Here is a 16,772-nt window from a genome sequence, read left to right as displayed (position 1 = left end):
GCAAATTATGAAACATAAATTCTATAATCGGAGCACAAAAATGCTAATTATGAAACATAAATTCTATAATCTGAGCACAAAAATGGAAATTATGAAACATAAATTCTATAATCTGAGCAAAAAGTGCAAATTATGAAACATAAATTCTATAATCTGAGCACAAAAATGGAAATTATGAAACATAAATTCTATAATCTGAGCAAAAAGTGCAAATTATGAAACAAATTCTATAATCTGAGCAAAAGGTGCAAATTATGAAACATAAATTCTATAATCTGAGCACAAAAATGCTAATTATGAAACATAAATTCTATAATCTGAGCAAAAAGTGCAAATTATGAAACATAAATTCTATAATCTGAGCAAAAGGTGCAAATTATGAAACATAAATTCTATAATCTGAGCACAAAAATGCAAATTATGAAACATGAATTCTATAATCTGAGCAAAAGGTGCAAATTATGAAACATAAATTCTATAATCTGAGCAAAAGATGCAAATTATGAAACATAAATTCTATAATCTGAGCAAAAGGTGCAAATTATGAAACATAAATTCTATAATCTGAGCACAAAAATGCTAATTATGAAACATAAATTCTATAATCTGAGCAAAAAAGTGCAAATTATGAAACATAAATTCTATAATCTGAGCAAAAGGTGCAAATTATGAAACATAAATTCTATAATCTGAGCACAAAAATGCAAATTATGAAACATGAATTCTATAATCTGAGCAAAAAATGCAAATTATGAAACATGAATTCTATAATCTGAGCAAAAGGTGCAAATTATGAAACATAAATTCTATAATCTGAGCAAAAGATGCAAATTATGAAACATAAATTCTATAATCTGAGCACAAAAATGCAAATTATGAAACAAATTCTATAATCTGAGCAAAAGATGCAAATTATGAAACATAAATTCTATAATCTCAGCAAAAGATGCAAATTATGAAACATAAATTCTATAATCTGAGCAAAAGATGCAAATTATGAAACATAAATTCTATAATCTGAGCACAAAAATGCAAATTATGAAACAAATTCTATAATCTGAGCAAAAGATGCAAATTATGAAACATAAATTCTATAATCTGAGCAAAAGATGCAAATTATGAAACAAATTCTATAATCTCAGCAAAAGATGCAAATTATGAAACAAATTCTATAATCTCAGCAAAAGATGCAAATTATGAAACATAAATTCTATAATCTCAGCAAAAGATGCAAATTATGAAACATAAATTCTATAATCTGAGCAAAAAATGCTAATTATGAAACATAAATTCTATAATCTCAGCAAAAGATGCAAATTATGAAACATAAATTCTATAATCTGAGCACAAAAATGCAAATTATGAAACATGAATTCTATAATCTGAGCAAAAGGTGCAAATTATGAAACATAAATTCTATAATCTGAGCAAAAGATGCAAATTATGAAACAAATTCTATAATCTCAGCAAAAGATGCAAATTATGAAACAAATTCTATAATCTCAGCAAAAGATGCAAATTATGAAACATAAATTCTATAATCTCAGCAAAAGATGCAAATTATGAAACATAAATTCTATAATCTGAGCAAAAAATGCAAATTATGAAACATAAATTCTATAATCTCAGCAAAAGATGCAAATTATGAAACATAAATTCTATAATCTGAGCACAAAAATGCAAATTATGAAACATGAATTCTATAATCTGAGCAAAAAGTGCAAATTATGAAACATGAATTCTATAATCTGAGCAAAAGGTGCAAATTATGAAACAAATTCTGAGATGTAAACTCCAGAATCTGATTAAAAACAAATTTATAAACAGAAATTCTATAATCTCAGTAAAAAAAAAAAAAAAGTACAAATAATGACATGTAAATTCTACAATCTGTGTAAAAAAATCTAAATGGATTTTTACAATGAGAACTGAGAGAAAAGCCAGTTAAAATTAAGTATTTTCAGAATTCTGATTACTACATCATGAAATTCTGTTTTCACAGATTCTTTTGATACCTGACTTGACCACATATACAGTACTATAGGAATGATATAACATTCCTTATATATATAACAAATCTTGAAACCGGTTATCAGCCCATGCCTAGTGACGACACATGAAACCTTTCAGTGAGCCTGGGTTGATTTATTTGCAGTGTAAATAAATCCCGTTTCTCTCTCTCTCTTTCTCTCACTACATCAGTCAGACTCCGGCATGCGCCCGCCGGGGGGTTTCCTTCACAGCGGCACCAGCAGTCCTCTGGTCAGTGGTGGGCGGCATCAAGCCTCTGTCAGGTCGTCCTGCAGCTACACCCTCGGTCTCTCGCCAAACATCAGCTATCGGCCGCCAGCTCCAGACCCCTTCATGCGGCACTCGGGCCTCTACCCCCGGCAGGACAGCCCGTCGCAGCCGCGCCCGTCGCCCACCGGCTCGCTGGCACACAGTCCCCCGGGCACCTGCTCTCCCGCATTCAGAGCCCCGCAGCAGCCCTCGCCACGCCCACCGCCCGACCCCCCCAAAGTCACACACGAGCAGTTCAAGGTGCACTATTTGCAGATTCAAGTTTTCTCTTCTATATTACACTGATGCTATTTAACACTCATGATGCATGCTAACATCTGCGCACTATTTTTATTTTCACATTTTTATACATTTGCCTTTTTTTAAATAAAACTTACTGGCTTTTAATTCTTTTAATGCATGCAAAAAAATGACACTCAAGTTTTATGCATGCATCTCTTATTTTAACACTCGTCATGCATACAAAATCTGCGTACTGTTTTCAGATTCAAGTTTCAGTGCATTTGCCTCTTCTATATAACATTGTTGCTATTTAAAGGGCACCTATTTTACCCCTTTTATAAGATTTAATATTAAGGTTCTTCTGAATGTGCCAGTTTTGGTTCAGTATAATATGTAAAACAAAAATCATATTAAAGTTTTATGCATGCATCTCTTTTTTAAAATAGCTTTTTAACACTTATGCATGCTAAATCTGTGCACCATTTTTATCTTTTCAAATTTTTAAAATGCATTTAATGTTTTTATTTGATAACATTGCTATAAATTCTGCTTTTTAACTCTCCTAATGCATGCAATGTGTTTAAAATGTTGCTGCTATTTAAAACTCACGATGATGCATGCAAAATATGTGGACTAATAAGTTATGCATTTAGTGCTTTTTTAAAAAATTAAAAAGCTTTTTTTGTCTCCTAATGCAGTGTTTCCCAACCCTGTTCCTGAAGGCACACCAACAGTACACATTTTCAACCTCTCCCTAATCAAACACACCTGAATCAACTTATAACATCAGAAGAAACTCCAACACCTGAAGTTAATGGGTCAGATAAGGGAGACATCCAAAATATGTACTGTTGGTGTGCCTCCAGGAACAGGGTTGGGAAACACTGTCTTAATGCATGCAAAATCAAAAAAAAAAAAAAAAAAAAAAAGTAAAAATTTGTGTTAAACTATGCATTTACCTCTAAAAAAAAAAGAAAAAAAAAAAAAAAAAAAAAAACAATTGATGCTTTTTGACACTCGTCATGCATGCAAAATCATCATTTACTCGTCATGCATGCAAAAAAAAAATCAAGTTTTTAGCCCTTACAATAAAATAAAATAAAAAGTACTTTTTAACTAAAAATGTTCATATTCAAATTTTTATGCGTGAATCTCTCTTTTTAAATGGCTGCTGTTTGACACTCATGCATGCACAATCTGTTGACTGTTTTATCTTCAAGGCGGCGCTGCAGATGGTGGTGGATAAAGGAGACCCGCGCTCTTACCTGGAGAACTTCGTGAAGATCGGGGAGGGTTCGACGGGAGTGGTGTGCATCGCTCGAGAGAAACACAGCGGACGTGTGGTGGCCGTCAAGATGATGGACCTGAGGAGACAGCAGAGGAGAGAACTGCTCTTCAATGAGGTGACACACACGAGCAGCGTTGTCTTTAAAGGGGATCCTTTTTTTTACAAGATGTAAAATAAGTCTCTGATGAGTATGTGTGTGTGAAGTTTCAGCTCAAAATAGCACACAGATAATGATTTCTAACACTCTGAAACTGACCCTTTTAGGCTTTTAACTTAATTGTGGCGTTTTGTGACTGTCACTTTAAATTTAAATGAGATTGTGCTCTTTTCAAAAGAGGGCGGAGCTACAAATGCCTGTGTGTAAGCATAGTGGCAGATTTAAAAACAAGACTAACCTCCTATGCTAATGAAGGAGAGATGGTCACTAGTGGGCGGGGCTTTCCCCCTCTGATGACACATACAAAGGGAGAATGTCAATCAAAGTGTTTCTACAGACAAGTTTATTATCAGAAGCTGCTTATATTCACAGAGTGTTGCCACACAACTGTTTAAACCCCTTATAAAAGGGATTTTTGCATACTAGGTCCTCTTCAACTTGCAAAATAAATGGCTTTTTATGCATTTACCTCTCTTATCGTCATGCATGCAAAAACTATGTGGAATATATACATTTTAATATATGCATTTTAAGTTGCAATGCATTAACCCCTTAATACCATTTCTGCTATTTAACACTTACAATGCACTCACAACATTTTTCATATTCTAGCATGTTTTTATAACTTCTGGAAATTAAAACAAGTGTTGCACATTAAATTTGCACACTTTTTTAGGCATTTAGCCCTTCTAAAAAAAAAAAAAAATGCAATCAAAATATGAAAAAAAAAATCATATTTATGTTTTATGCAGTTATTCCTTTTTCCTTTTAACATTGCTACTGTCACAGTTGCACCTGCTCAGTAATACTTGTGAAACAAGGACAATCAAAAACGCATGCAGTTGAATTATTAGCCCAACTTTGAATTTAGTTTAGTTCAAATATTTCCCAAATGCTGTTTCATAGACTCAGGAATTTTTCACAATATTTCCTATAATATTTTTTCTTCTGGAGAAAGTCTTATTTGTTTTATTTCGGCTAGAATAAAAGCGGTTTTTAATTTTTTTAAACCTATTTTAAGATCAATATTATCAGCCCCCTTAAGGACTATTAGTTTTGAATTGTCTACAGACTAAACTCCTGTTTTCTAATGACTTGCCTAATTACCATAACTTTACCCTAATTAACCTAGTTAAGCCTTTAAATGTTACTTTAAGCTAAATACTAGTGTCTTGAAAAATATCTAGTCACATATTATGTGCTGTCATCATGGCAAAGTTAAAAGAACAAAGTTATTAGAAATGAGTTATTAAAACTATTATGTTTAGAAATGTGTTTTAAAAAAAAAATCTGTTAAACAAAAATTGGGGGGAAAAATAAACAGGGGGCTAATAGTTCTAACTTACACTGTTTATTTATTTATTTATTTATTTATTTATTGATGACACTTACAACAGGAACATGAAGCACAGTCAGGCCATGGAACGGTGACAATTCAATACCAGACAATGAACCGATACAACTAAGGGGTATAAATACACAAGATGATGAAACAGATTACAAACAGGAGAGAGACACAGGTGGAACTAATGAACATTAATAAATGGGGGGGAAACGGAACAAAGGAATCACCTGACAAAACACAGGAATCACATGACATAACCACAAGCACGTGGAACACAACACAATGAAAACACCAGATCGTGACAGCTAGTATGATGATGCATGTAAAATGTGACTTGCTGACTGTTTCATCTTCACGTTTTTATGCAGTTAGTCCTTTAAAAAAAATGCCTGCTGCATCCAAAATATGTTTCAAATGTTCATTATAAAGTTTTATGGACTTATCTCTTTTTTTATATTCTGCCTTTTAACACTCATCATACATGCAAAATCTGTGGACTATTTAATCTTCAATTTGTATGCATTTAGCCTTTTTTAATTAAAAATTACTGCTTTTTAGCTCTCCTAATGCATGCAAAATATGTAAAAAAAATCATGTTAAACTTTATTATTGCCATTTAAAACTCAAGTTTTTATACATTTATTACTTTTATCTTCAGGTTTTTATACATTTAATCCTTTTATCTTCAAGTTTTTATGCATTTATTACTTTTATCTTCAAGTTTTTATACATTTAATCCTTTTATCTTCAAGTTTTTATGCATTTATTACTTTTATCTTCAAGTTTTTATGCATTTATTACTTTTATCTTCAAGTTTTTATGCATTTATTACTTTTATCTTCAAGTTTTTATGCATTTATTACTTTTATCTTCAAGTTTTTATGCATTTATTACTTTTATCTTCAAGTTTTTCTGCATTTATTACTTTTATCTTCAAGTTTTTATGCATTTGTTACTTTTATCTTCAAGTTTTTATGCATTTAACTCTTTTTAAAATAAGAATTACTGCTTTTTAACTCTCCTAATGCATGGAAAATGTTAAAAAATGTTTATATTAAAGTTTTTATGCATGTATCTCTTTAAAAAAAAACATTTGCTGCTCTTTAACACCCAACATGCAAAATTCATAGACTATTTTTATCTTCATGTTTTTATGCATTTAGCCCTTTAAAAAACAAGTACTGCTTTTTAACTCTCTAAATGCATGCACAATATGTTAACAAATTCAGTAAACAAAATACAAATACATTAAACTTATGCATTTACCTCATTAAAAAAGCAATTGCTGCTTTTTAACACTTATCATACATGCAAAATCTCTCTTATCTTTATGCATTTAGCCTTTTTAAATAAAAATGGCTGCTTTTTTCACTAATGCATGCAAAATATGCAAAAAAAATCTTTTACACATTTATTTTTTTCATTACATAGTTGCTATTTAAAACCTGTGATGATGCATGCAAAATATTTGGACTATTTTTTGTCTTCAAGTTTTTATGCAATTAGCCCTTTTACTGCTTTTTAACTCTCTTAATGCATGCACAATATGTTAACAAATTCATATTATTATGCATTTATCTCATTTAAAAAAACAAAAGAATCGCTGCTTTTAACACTCAGCAAGCATGCAAAATCTGTGGACAACTTTAATCTTTGACTATTATCATTTAAGCTGCAATGCATTTGGTCCATTTTTAAAATAAAATCACAACTATTTAACTCTCACAATGCATGGAAAATCTGTGGACTGTTTTTTATATTCTTGCTTTTATAAACTGGTCCATTTTTTATACAGGATTTCTGCCGGTCAAATTAAAGATTTTTTGAGACTCTTTTAGGACCATTGTGAATGAAATGTTATACTTGGAAGGATTTTTTCTAATGGCCCAGTTTTGCCTGTAAATAGTTTTTAAATTAATAGAAGATTAAGTAAAGGGGTGTGTTGTTTTAGTTTTCTTTCCCTGATTAGGGAATTTAATTTGGGGAATAAAACATGTCTTTAAACATGTCTTAACAGCTGTTTTGACTTGCATTTCTTTGCAGTAAAAAACTTAAATATAAAAAAAGGTTGTTTCATATTGGCGCGATAGGGTAGCTTTACCTGGACTTAAATTAAGACCTGTTTAAAATGATTTAAGACCTACAACACAATATTTCAGTCAATATAAGACTTTTTAAAACTCTGCGGACACCCTGTAATAACATTGCTGCTATTTTAAGCGTTAATTATGTTACTTATGGCTCGTTTCTACTTACTGGTATGATACGGTACGGTTCGGTTTGGTACGTGTCACCTTTATCAAGCTTGCGTTTCCACTAACAAGGGTACCCTTTTGGTGGGCGTGGTGTATGACAGAAAGCATCAGTCGACGTCATTCTCGCTGGAGGAAATGTCTACAATGAAGCTGTACAGGTCATTCACATATCATATGAGCAGCTCTTCTCACAAAACAGATGCTTTACACACATAAACACTTGTGTATAATGTTTATTACTAACTTTTCAATGAACATGAGTTGATTATAACTGCAGATCAATGACAGTGCGAAACAGCCTACTGTAACGTCTGTAATTATATTAAATAACTAAATAAATGAACATATATAAACACATACAGCCCCTTACAGTCTCCGATGTGTTACCAACTACAGAAGAACACACACAGCAGACATTTCATCCGTATTTAGGTTCAAAACAACCCAAAATATAGCCCACAGTCAGTTAAAACCTCTCATCTGTGTCTGTAATCTTCAGCAGCACATGTAGCCTCTGTTAGACAGTAATTCCCTCATTCTGAGTTCATAATAGTCCAAAATGTGAAGATAATAAGTGAGTTAATCATGGCATTTTGTTCATGTTTGCTGAATAATAATGTGCTCCTTTTTTTCCGGCTTCTCCTTTGTTTCTTCACGCTTCACTCTCGCGTTTGTCAGTGTCTGACAGGATCGGGTTTCAAAAGCATGTCAATAATCAAGCGCAGGTTATTATCATCAGCTCAAGAAGTTTATTATTTCAGATATAATGTTAGACGTGCGCGAGCGCTAGCAAGAAAGCGAAACTGCTGGCGCCTCAGACTGGCTCGTAAAAAACTACGTGGCACAGGGTAAATCTGCTCTTCTTCTTGGCTTTGTGGCTGTTCATCAAGACGACAACAATGTTTGTTTGAGCCCAGATCGACCATGGCTCGTTATTATATGTATATATAATCGCGCTGGAATCTCTCGCTGTGTATTTTAAACATGGCGGGTATTTTGTTTTCATTCTGGCTTGTTGCGTAAGCGAATGACGCCTCTCTGTAAACCAATAGCGTTCAGCTGCGCGTCTAGCTCCGCCTTTTGGTACCCTTTCTCGTGTTTGGTACCCTTTCGAAAGGGTGCCGAAAAAGTGGTACGGTACGGTTCGGTACGCCTTTTGACAGTGGAAATGGCCATAAAAGCGTACCAAACCGAACCGTACCGTACCGTAAACGGGCCATTAGATATGCTTGGCGTTAATAGAAGGTTTGGCATGCTGTCCCATGAGAGAACCCTGAGCTCAGAGATAATTGAGACCAGGGCTCAATAAGCATATAACGGGGTCCGAGATTAGGTCTTGAGAGCTCCCCTTAGAAAAAGGAGGAAAAGGAGGAGATGGGGTGGAAGCGGGGATTCTTTCAAAAGGAAGATAGAGCAGTAGGGGAAAATCGATCCATTTATTGTAAGCTTGGATCACTCTGATTGGATTATTACTGATTACAGATGAGAAGCCAGTCATGCTTAATCATATTACATGTTCCTCTCGAAATTAGTTCATGAAGCTTCACTTAATATTAGTAATGCATGCAAAATCAGTGGACTATTTACATTTTTAGGTTGGAATGCATTTACCCCATCTTTATAACAATACTGCTTTTTAATTCTCATAATGCATGCAAAATATGTTCATAATATTATTTTTAATATAACAATGCTTATGTTTAAGACTCTATATGCATGAAAATCTGTTAAAAACTTTCATTTTATGCATTTATGCTTTTGATAACATTTTAATATTCTTTTTTAACACTCAAAAAGCATGCAAAATCTATTTTTATTTCGAAGGTGCAATGCACTTACCTCTTATCATAAGGTTTTCCTTAAAACAACCAAAATAATCTTGTTTTTCCTTTTGACATGAGATTATTTTGCTTGTTTTAAGGAAAAACTCACTTCATTTTGGCATATTATTTCTGAAAACAAGCCCATATGTTTTGATTGTCTAGTAACTGCTTCTTGATTTAAGGATTTTTAGATATTTGGACTATAGAAACAAAACAAAAAGTCTAAATCAGAAATGCATTATTTGCAGTGTACATGCGTCTCTTCTGATGTTATACATGTTAAATCCACCACCATCGTTCCCTAAATGTGTATTCCAAATAAAGCATTGATCATTTAATAGCACATATTTGTTGGGCACTAATCTAGATGAAGTCCCATCATGCATTTGTTGTGCTCGTAAATGCATTGAATTACTTAAAAATCATGCATGTGGCTTTTAATCGCGCTGCATTATTTACTGCAAGACACAGAAAGTAGCAGATGGTACCAGACTTCACTTTGTTATCTATTCAAGTGATTCATAATTAAAATCAACACAGAAAACGCAGATTGCATTTTAAAAGTATTGCTGTTTTGACATGGAATCAGATGAGGTTTTCTTAGGCGGTGTGTTTGTGTGTTCAGGTTGTGATTATGAGGGATTACCAGCACAGAAATGTGGTGGAGATGTTCAAGAGCGCTTTGGTGGAGGAGGAACTCTGGGTGATCATGGAGTATCTGCAGGGTGGAGCTCTGACCAACATCGTGTCTGAAACCAGGTATCAAAACACAGCATCACACACACACAATCATGCTGCTGTCACTGATGCTCACTGTGCTGTGTTGTTGTAATCACATCTAGACCGCTAGAGGGCGATGTGTGGTCATCTCATTGATCTGCTGTGCTTCTGCTTTAATGTGCTGTTATTATATTACACACACTCTCAGTGGTCAATAATGTGATGACATGCAGGGGGAATTTGATTAGTGGTCATATTAGCTTGCTAAATGCATCTCTGTCTGTCAGATGAAGGATATGTTTACATGATTGCACACACACACAAGCATAAATGCACATACACATAAAATGCACACATAACACATATACACATAAACACAAATATGCACAAACACACATGCGCACAAACACACATGCATGCACACAAATATATGCATGTAAACACAAATATGCACACACAAACACACATGCATGCACACAAATATATGCATGTAAACACAAATATGCACACACAAACACACATGCATGCACACAAATATATGCATGTAAACACAAATATGCACACGCAAACACACATGCATGCACACAAATATATGCATGTAAACACAAATATGCACACACAAACACACATGCATGCACACAAATATATGCATGTAAACACAAATATGCACACACAAACACACATGCATGCACACAAATATATGCATGTAAACACAAATATGCACACACACACAAACATACAAAAACGCACATGCGCACAAACACACACATGGACACAAATATATGCATGCAAACACAAATATGCACATACACAAACATGCACGCACACACGTGCACAAACACACATGCATGCACACAAACATATGCATGTAAACACAAATATGCACACACACACAAACATACAAAAACACACATGCACGCAAACACACATGCATGCACAAACATATGCATGTAAACACAAATATGCACAAGCACACAAACATACAAAAACAAACATGCACACACACACATGGACACAAATATGTGCATGTAAACACAAATATGCACACACACACAAACATACAAAACACACATGCGCACAAACACACACATGCACACAAATATATGCATGTAAACACAAATATGCACACACACACACAAACATACAAAACACACATGCGCACAAACACACACATGCACACAAATATATGCATGTAAACACAAATATGCACACACACACACAAACATACAAAACACACATGCGCACAAACACACATGCATGCACAAACATATGCATGTAAACACAAATATGCACACACACACACCAACATGCACAAACACACATGCACGCAAACACACGTACATGCACACAGATATATCCATGTAAACACAAATATGCACAAACACACATGCGCACAAACACACATGCATGCACAAATATATGCATGTAAACACAAATATGCACACACAAACACACATGCATGCACACAAATATATGCATGTAAACACAAATATGCACACACAAACACACATGCATGCACACAAATATATGCATGTAAACACAAATATGTACACACACACAAAAATACAAAAACGCACATGCGCACAAACACACACATGGACACAAATATATGCATGTAAACACAAATATGCACACACACAAACATGCACGCACACACGTGCACAAACACACATGCATGCACACAAACATATGCATGTAAACACAAATATGCACACACACACAAACATGCACGCAAACACACATGCATGCACAAACATATGCATGTAAACACAAATATGCACAAGCACACAAACATACAAAAACAAACATGCGCACAAACACACACATGGACACAAATATATGCATGTAAACACAAATATGCACACACACACAAACATACAAAAACACACATGCGCACAAACACACATGCATGCACAAACATATGCATGTAAACACAAATATGCACAAGCACACAAACATACAAAACACACATGCGCACAAACACACACATGCACACAAATATATGCATGCAAACACAAATATGCACACACACACAAACATACAAAACACACATGCGCACAAACACACACATGCACACAAATATATGCATGTAAACACAAATATGCACACACACACAAACATACAAAACACACATGCGCACAAACACACACATGCACACAAATATATGCATTTAAACACAAATATGCACACACACACAAACATACAAAAACACACATGCGCACAAACACACACATGCACACAAATATATGCATGTAAACACAAATATGCACACACACACAAACATACAAAACACACATGCGCACAAACACACACATGCACACAAATATATGCATTTAAACACAAATATGCACACACACACACAAACATGCACGCACAAACATGCACGCATACAAATATATGCATGTAAACACAATTATGCACACACACACACAAACATACAAAAACACATGCCCGCAAACACACATGCACACACACAAATATATGCATGTAAACGCAAATATGCACACAGACAAACATGCATGCACACACATGCATGCAAACACACAAGCATGCACACAAACACACAAACATACAAAAACACACATGCGCACAAACACACACATGGACACAAATATATGCATGCAAACACAATTAAGCACACACACAACCATGCACAAACACACATGCACAAACACACATCCATGCACACAAACATATGCATGTAAACACAAATATGCACACACACACAAACATACAAAAACACACATGCGCGCAAACACACATGCATGCACACAAATATATGCATGTAAAGCATGCACACTTGAACACACGCATGCACGTACACACAAACATGCACACACAAACACCCATGCACATAGACATACACACACACATGCATGCACATACATACACACGTGTATGTACACACAAACACATGCACACAAATATATGCATATAAGCACAAATATGCCACATATGCATGCACACACACATGCATATACACACAAACATTTACAGACACACGCACACACATGAACACACACACATGCATATACACACAAACATTTACAGACACACGCACACACATGAACACACACATGCATATACACACAAACATTTACAGACACACGCACACACATGAACACACACATGCATATACACACAAACATTTACAGACACACGCACACACATGAACACACACACATGCATATACACACAAACATTTACAGACACACGCACACACATGAACACACACATGCATATACACACAAACATTTACAGACACACGCACACACATGAACACACACATGCATATACACACAAACATTTACAGACACACGCACACACATGAACACACACATGCATATACACACAAACATTTACAGACACACGCACACACATGAACACACACATGCATATACACACAAACATTTACAGACACACGCACACACATGAACACACACATGCATATACACACAAACATTTACAGACACACGCACACACATCAACACACACATGCATATACACACAAACATTTACAGACATACGCACACACATGAACACACACATGCATATACACACAAACATTTACAGACACACGCACACACATGAACACACACATGCATATACACACAAACATTTACAGACACACGCACACACATGAACACACACATGCATATATACACAAACATTTACAGACACACGCACACACATGAACACACACATGCATATACACACAAACATTTACAGACACACGCACACACATGAACGCATACAAATATACACACAGACACAACACCTATGTGCACAAACATGCACATGCACACACAAACATTTATGTACACACAAACAAGTACGTACACAAATACATGCATGCAAACACAAACATGCACACATGCTCATGCACACACAAGAACACACAAACACCCATGCATACACACACATACACGTACACAAACATGCACGCACATACAAATGTATATGTACACACAAACACGCACGCAAACACACATGCATGCACACAATTATATGCATGTAAACAAAAATATGCATACACACACACACATGCATGTATACACCAACATGCACACACACAAACATCCATGCACGTACACGCATGCATGCACATATAAATGTGTATGTACACACAAACATGCACGCAAACACACATGCACTCAATTATATGCATGCACACAAACACACAGCGCACGCAAACATGCACTCACAAAAACATGCATGCACCAAACAAATGCACACACACACACACACAGAGCTCTGTCACATCCACTCAGGCCTCAGACAGCTAACTGTATTTGGCATGAGTGAAGGGCGAGACGTGACCCGAGCAGCAGGAATCCAGTGTTTGACACGTTTGCAAACACCATTGATTTTACACACTCTGCCAGAGAGACACTGAGAGCTGAGCTGCTGCATTCACTAAAGCAGATGGATGCCATTTCACACCCATCTCAGCTGAAGACATCCTGCTTGACAAACTATTATTCCCTAATGTCATACATTTCAAAAATGCAAAGTCAAGAAGATAAATAAGACCATTTTTTTAAATTAAATTTTAAATAAAAACAAAAACATATTATTTTGAAATTATTGGAAGACATTTATTTTGACGATCAATTATATGTCGTGAATAAGGTATATATATATATATATATATATATATATATATTCATCATACTTTAGTTATATGGATTTTTAAAATAGATATTCATTCATTCATTTTCTTTTCAGCTTAGTCCCTGTATTAATCAGGCGTCGCCACAGCGGAATGAACCGCCAACTTATTCAGGATATGTTTTAAGCAGCGGGTGCCCTTCCAGCTGCAACCCATCACTGGGAAACACTCTTACACACATACACTACTGACAATTGGGGCAGAGAGTGGCATGCTGGAAATTACAAAGCCTGGAAGGGGGGGTGGGGATGGGGGTTATGCACCAAACACGAGACTACTGGGAAATACAGGAGTGTAGGCAGGTATGATGCCGATCGATACGTATACATAATTACAAAAAATAAACAATACATACAATCATTCTCTAACACTCACAGTGTTGAAAGAGGATCACATAGCATCACACTTACAGCATCACTCCTATGCACAGCACTTCATGAATATATTAAAAGGTTGTGTACATATAAATGTATATATAAAAAGAAAGATATAAGTAAACTAATTAATTAATAAAAATATATATATTTAAATGTATATATATATATATATATATATATATATATATATATATATATATATATATATATATATATATATATATACAGAGGTGGGTAGAGTATCCAAAATCTATACTCAATTAAAAAGTACAGGTACTTGCGGAAATTTTTACTCAAGTAAAAGTAACAATCTTAAAAGTTATATGAGTAAAAGTACAAAAGTATCTGATGAAAAAATTACTCAAGTAAATAGTTACTAGTTACTTTTCATTATTTATATATATATATATATATATATATATATATATATATATATATATATATATATATATATATATATATATATATTAGACCATTTTTATATATATATATATATATATATATATATATATTAGACCAAGGTGTACCGCGGTTTGAAAAAAGTCAAGGTTTTAAAACCGCCATTTCTATGGTATGTTTGAGTATGTATGTTTTTTATTCACGTTTTTTTTTTAGGACGACAGTATCTCCAGCAGAAAAGATATCCGAAGATGGCATATTAAATTGTCAAGAAATCAGTGTTTTTTGAAACTACTGAAAACAGCAGAAGTCAATGATTCAGTTGAATTATTTAGCCTGACATGTTTACTTCTCCAAAATATTATAAATGTTTCTCAAAATAAAATATATTATGTTCAAATGGGGAAAAAGTTTTTGTTTTTTACCCAGACATTTAAGACATTAAAAAAGAATATGTTCTAGAGGAGTAATCATAATACTGTAATCTCGTGATATTTTATTCCAAGGTTAGCATACCATCAGAATCTTATACCGGCCCATGCCTATATATATATATATATATATATATATATATATATATATATATATATATATATATATAGTTGAAGGCAAAATTATTTGCCCTCCCATGAATTTTTTTTTCTATTTCAATTATTTCCCAAATAATGTTTAACAGAAATTTTCACTGTATTTCCTACATTTTTTTCTACAGGAGAAGTCTTACTTGTTTGACTTGTAAGCAGTTTTTAATTGTTTTAAACCCATTTTTAAGGTCAATATTATTAGCCCCCTTAAGCAATATTTCTTTTGATTGTCTACAGAACAAACTATCATTAATGATTTGCCTAATTACCCTAACTTGTCGAATTAACCTGGTTAAGCCTTTAAATGTCACTTGAAAAAATATCTTACAAAATATCTAGTAAAATATTATGTACTGTCATCATGGCAAAGATAAAAGAAATCTGTTATTAGAAATCAGTTATTAAAACTATAGAAATGTGTTGATAAAATCTTTGTTGATAATAATAATAATTATATACCACTTTATGTTTAAAAAATAATGTTTAAATGTTATATTTTTAATGGTTAACAGTGTGAATGACAATATGTGCATGGCTAATCAGTTATTCCATTAAACAGCAGTTTCTTTAGTTATCCCATAGTTACTATTAATAAGGTTCAACTTGGGATAATGTTGACATTTAATGTT

At 33.9% G+C, this 16,772-nt stretch overlaps 1 protein-coding gene across 1 annotated transcript in view; it reads left to right on the top strand.

Moving 5' to 3' along the window:
* The window catches only part of LOC130244131 (serine/threonine-protein kinase PAK 4), a 54,992-nt gene that overhangs the window by 26,328 nt on the left and 11,892 nt on the right, over positions 1-16,772 (top strand). Inside the window, exons 5-7 of the mRNA XM_056476414.1 lie at positions 2,203-2,541; positions 3,744-3,926; positions 10,017-10,150. Coding sequence (XP_056332389.1) covers positions 2,203-2,541; positions 3,744-3,926; positions 10,017-10,150 — 656 coding nt within the window. The remainder of the gene's footprint in view (positions 1-2,202; positions 2,542-3,743; positions 3,927-10,016; positions 10,151-16,772) is intronic.

The sequence above is a fragment of the Danio aesculapii genome, chromosome 17 (genome assembly GCF_903798145.1).
Source record: "Danio aesculapii chromosome 17, fDanAes4.1, whole genome shotgun sequence".
Taxonomy (NCBI): domain Eukaryota; kingdom Metazoa; phylum Chordata; class Actinopteri; order Cypriniformes; family Danionidae; genus Danio; species Danio aesculapii.
This window is presented reverse-complemented; position numbering and strand designations above follow the sequence as displayed.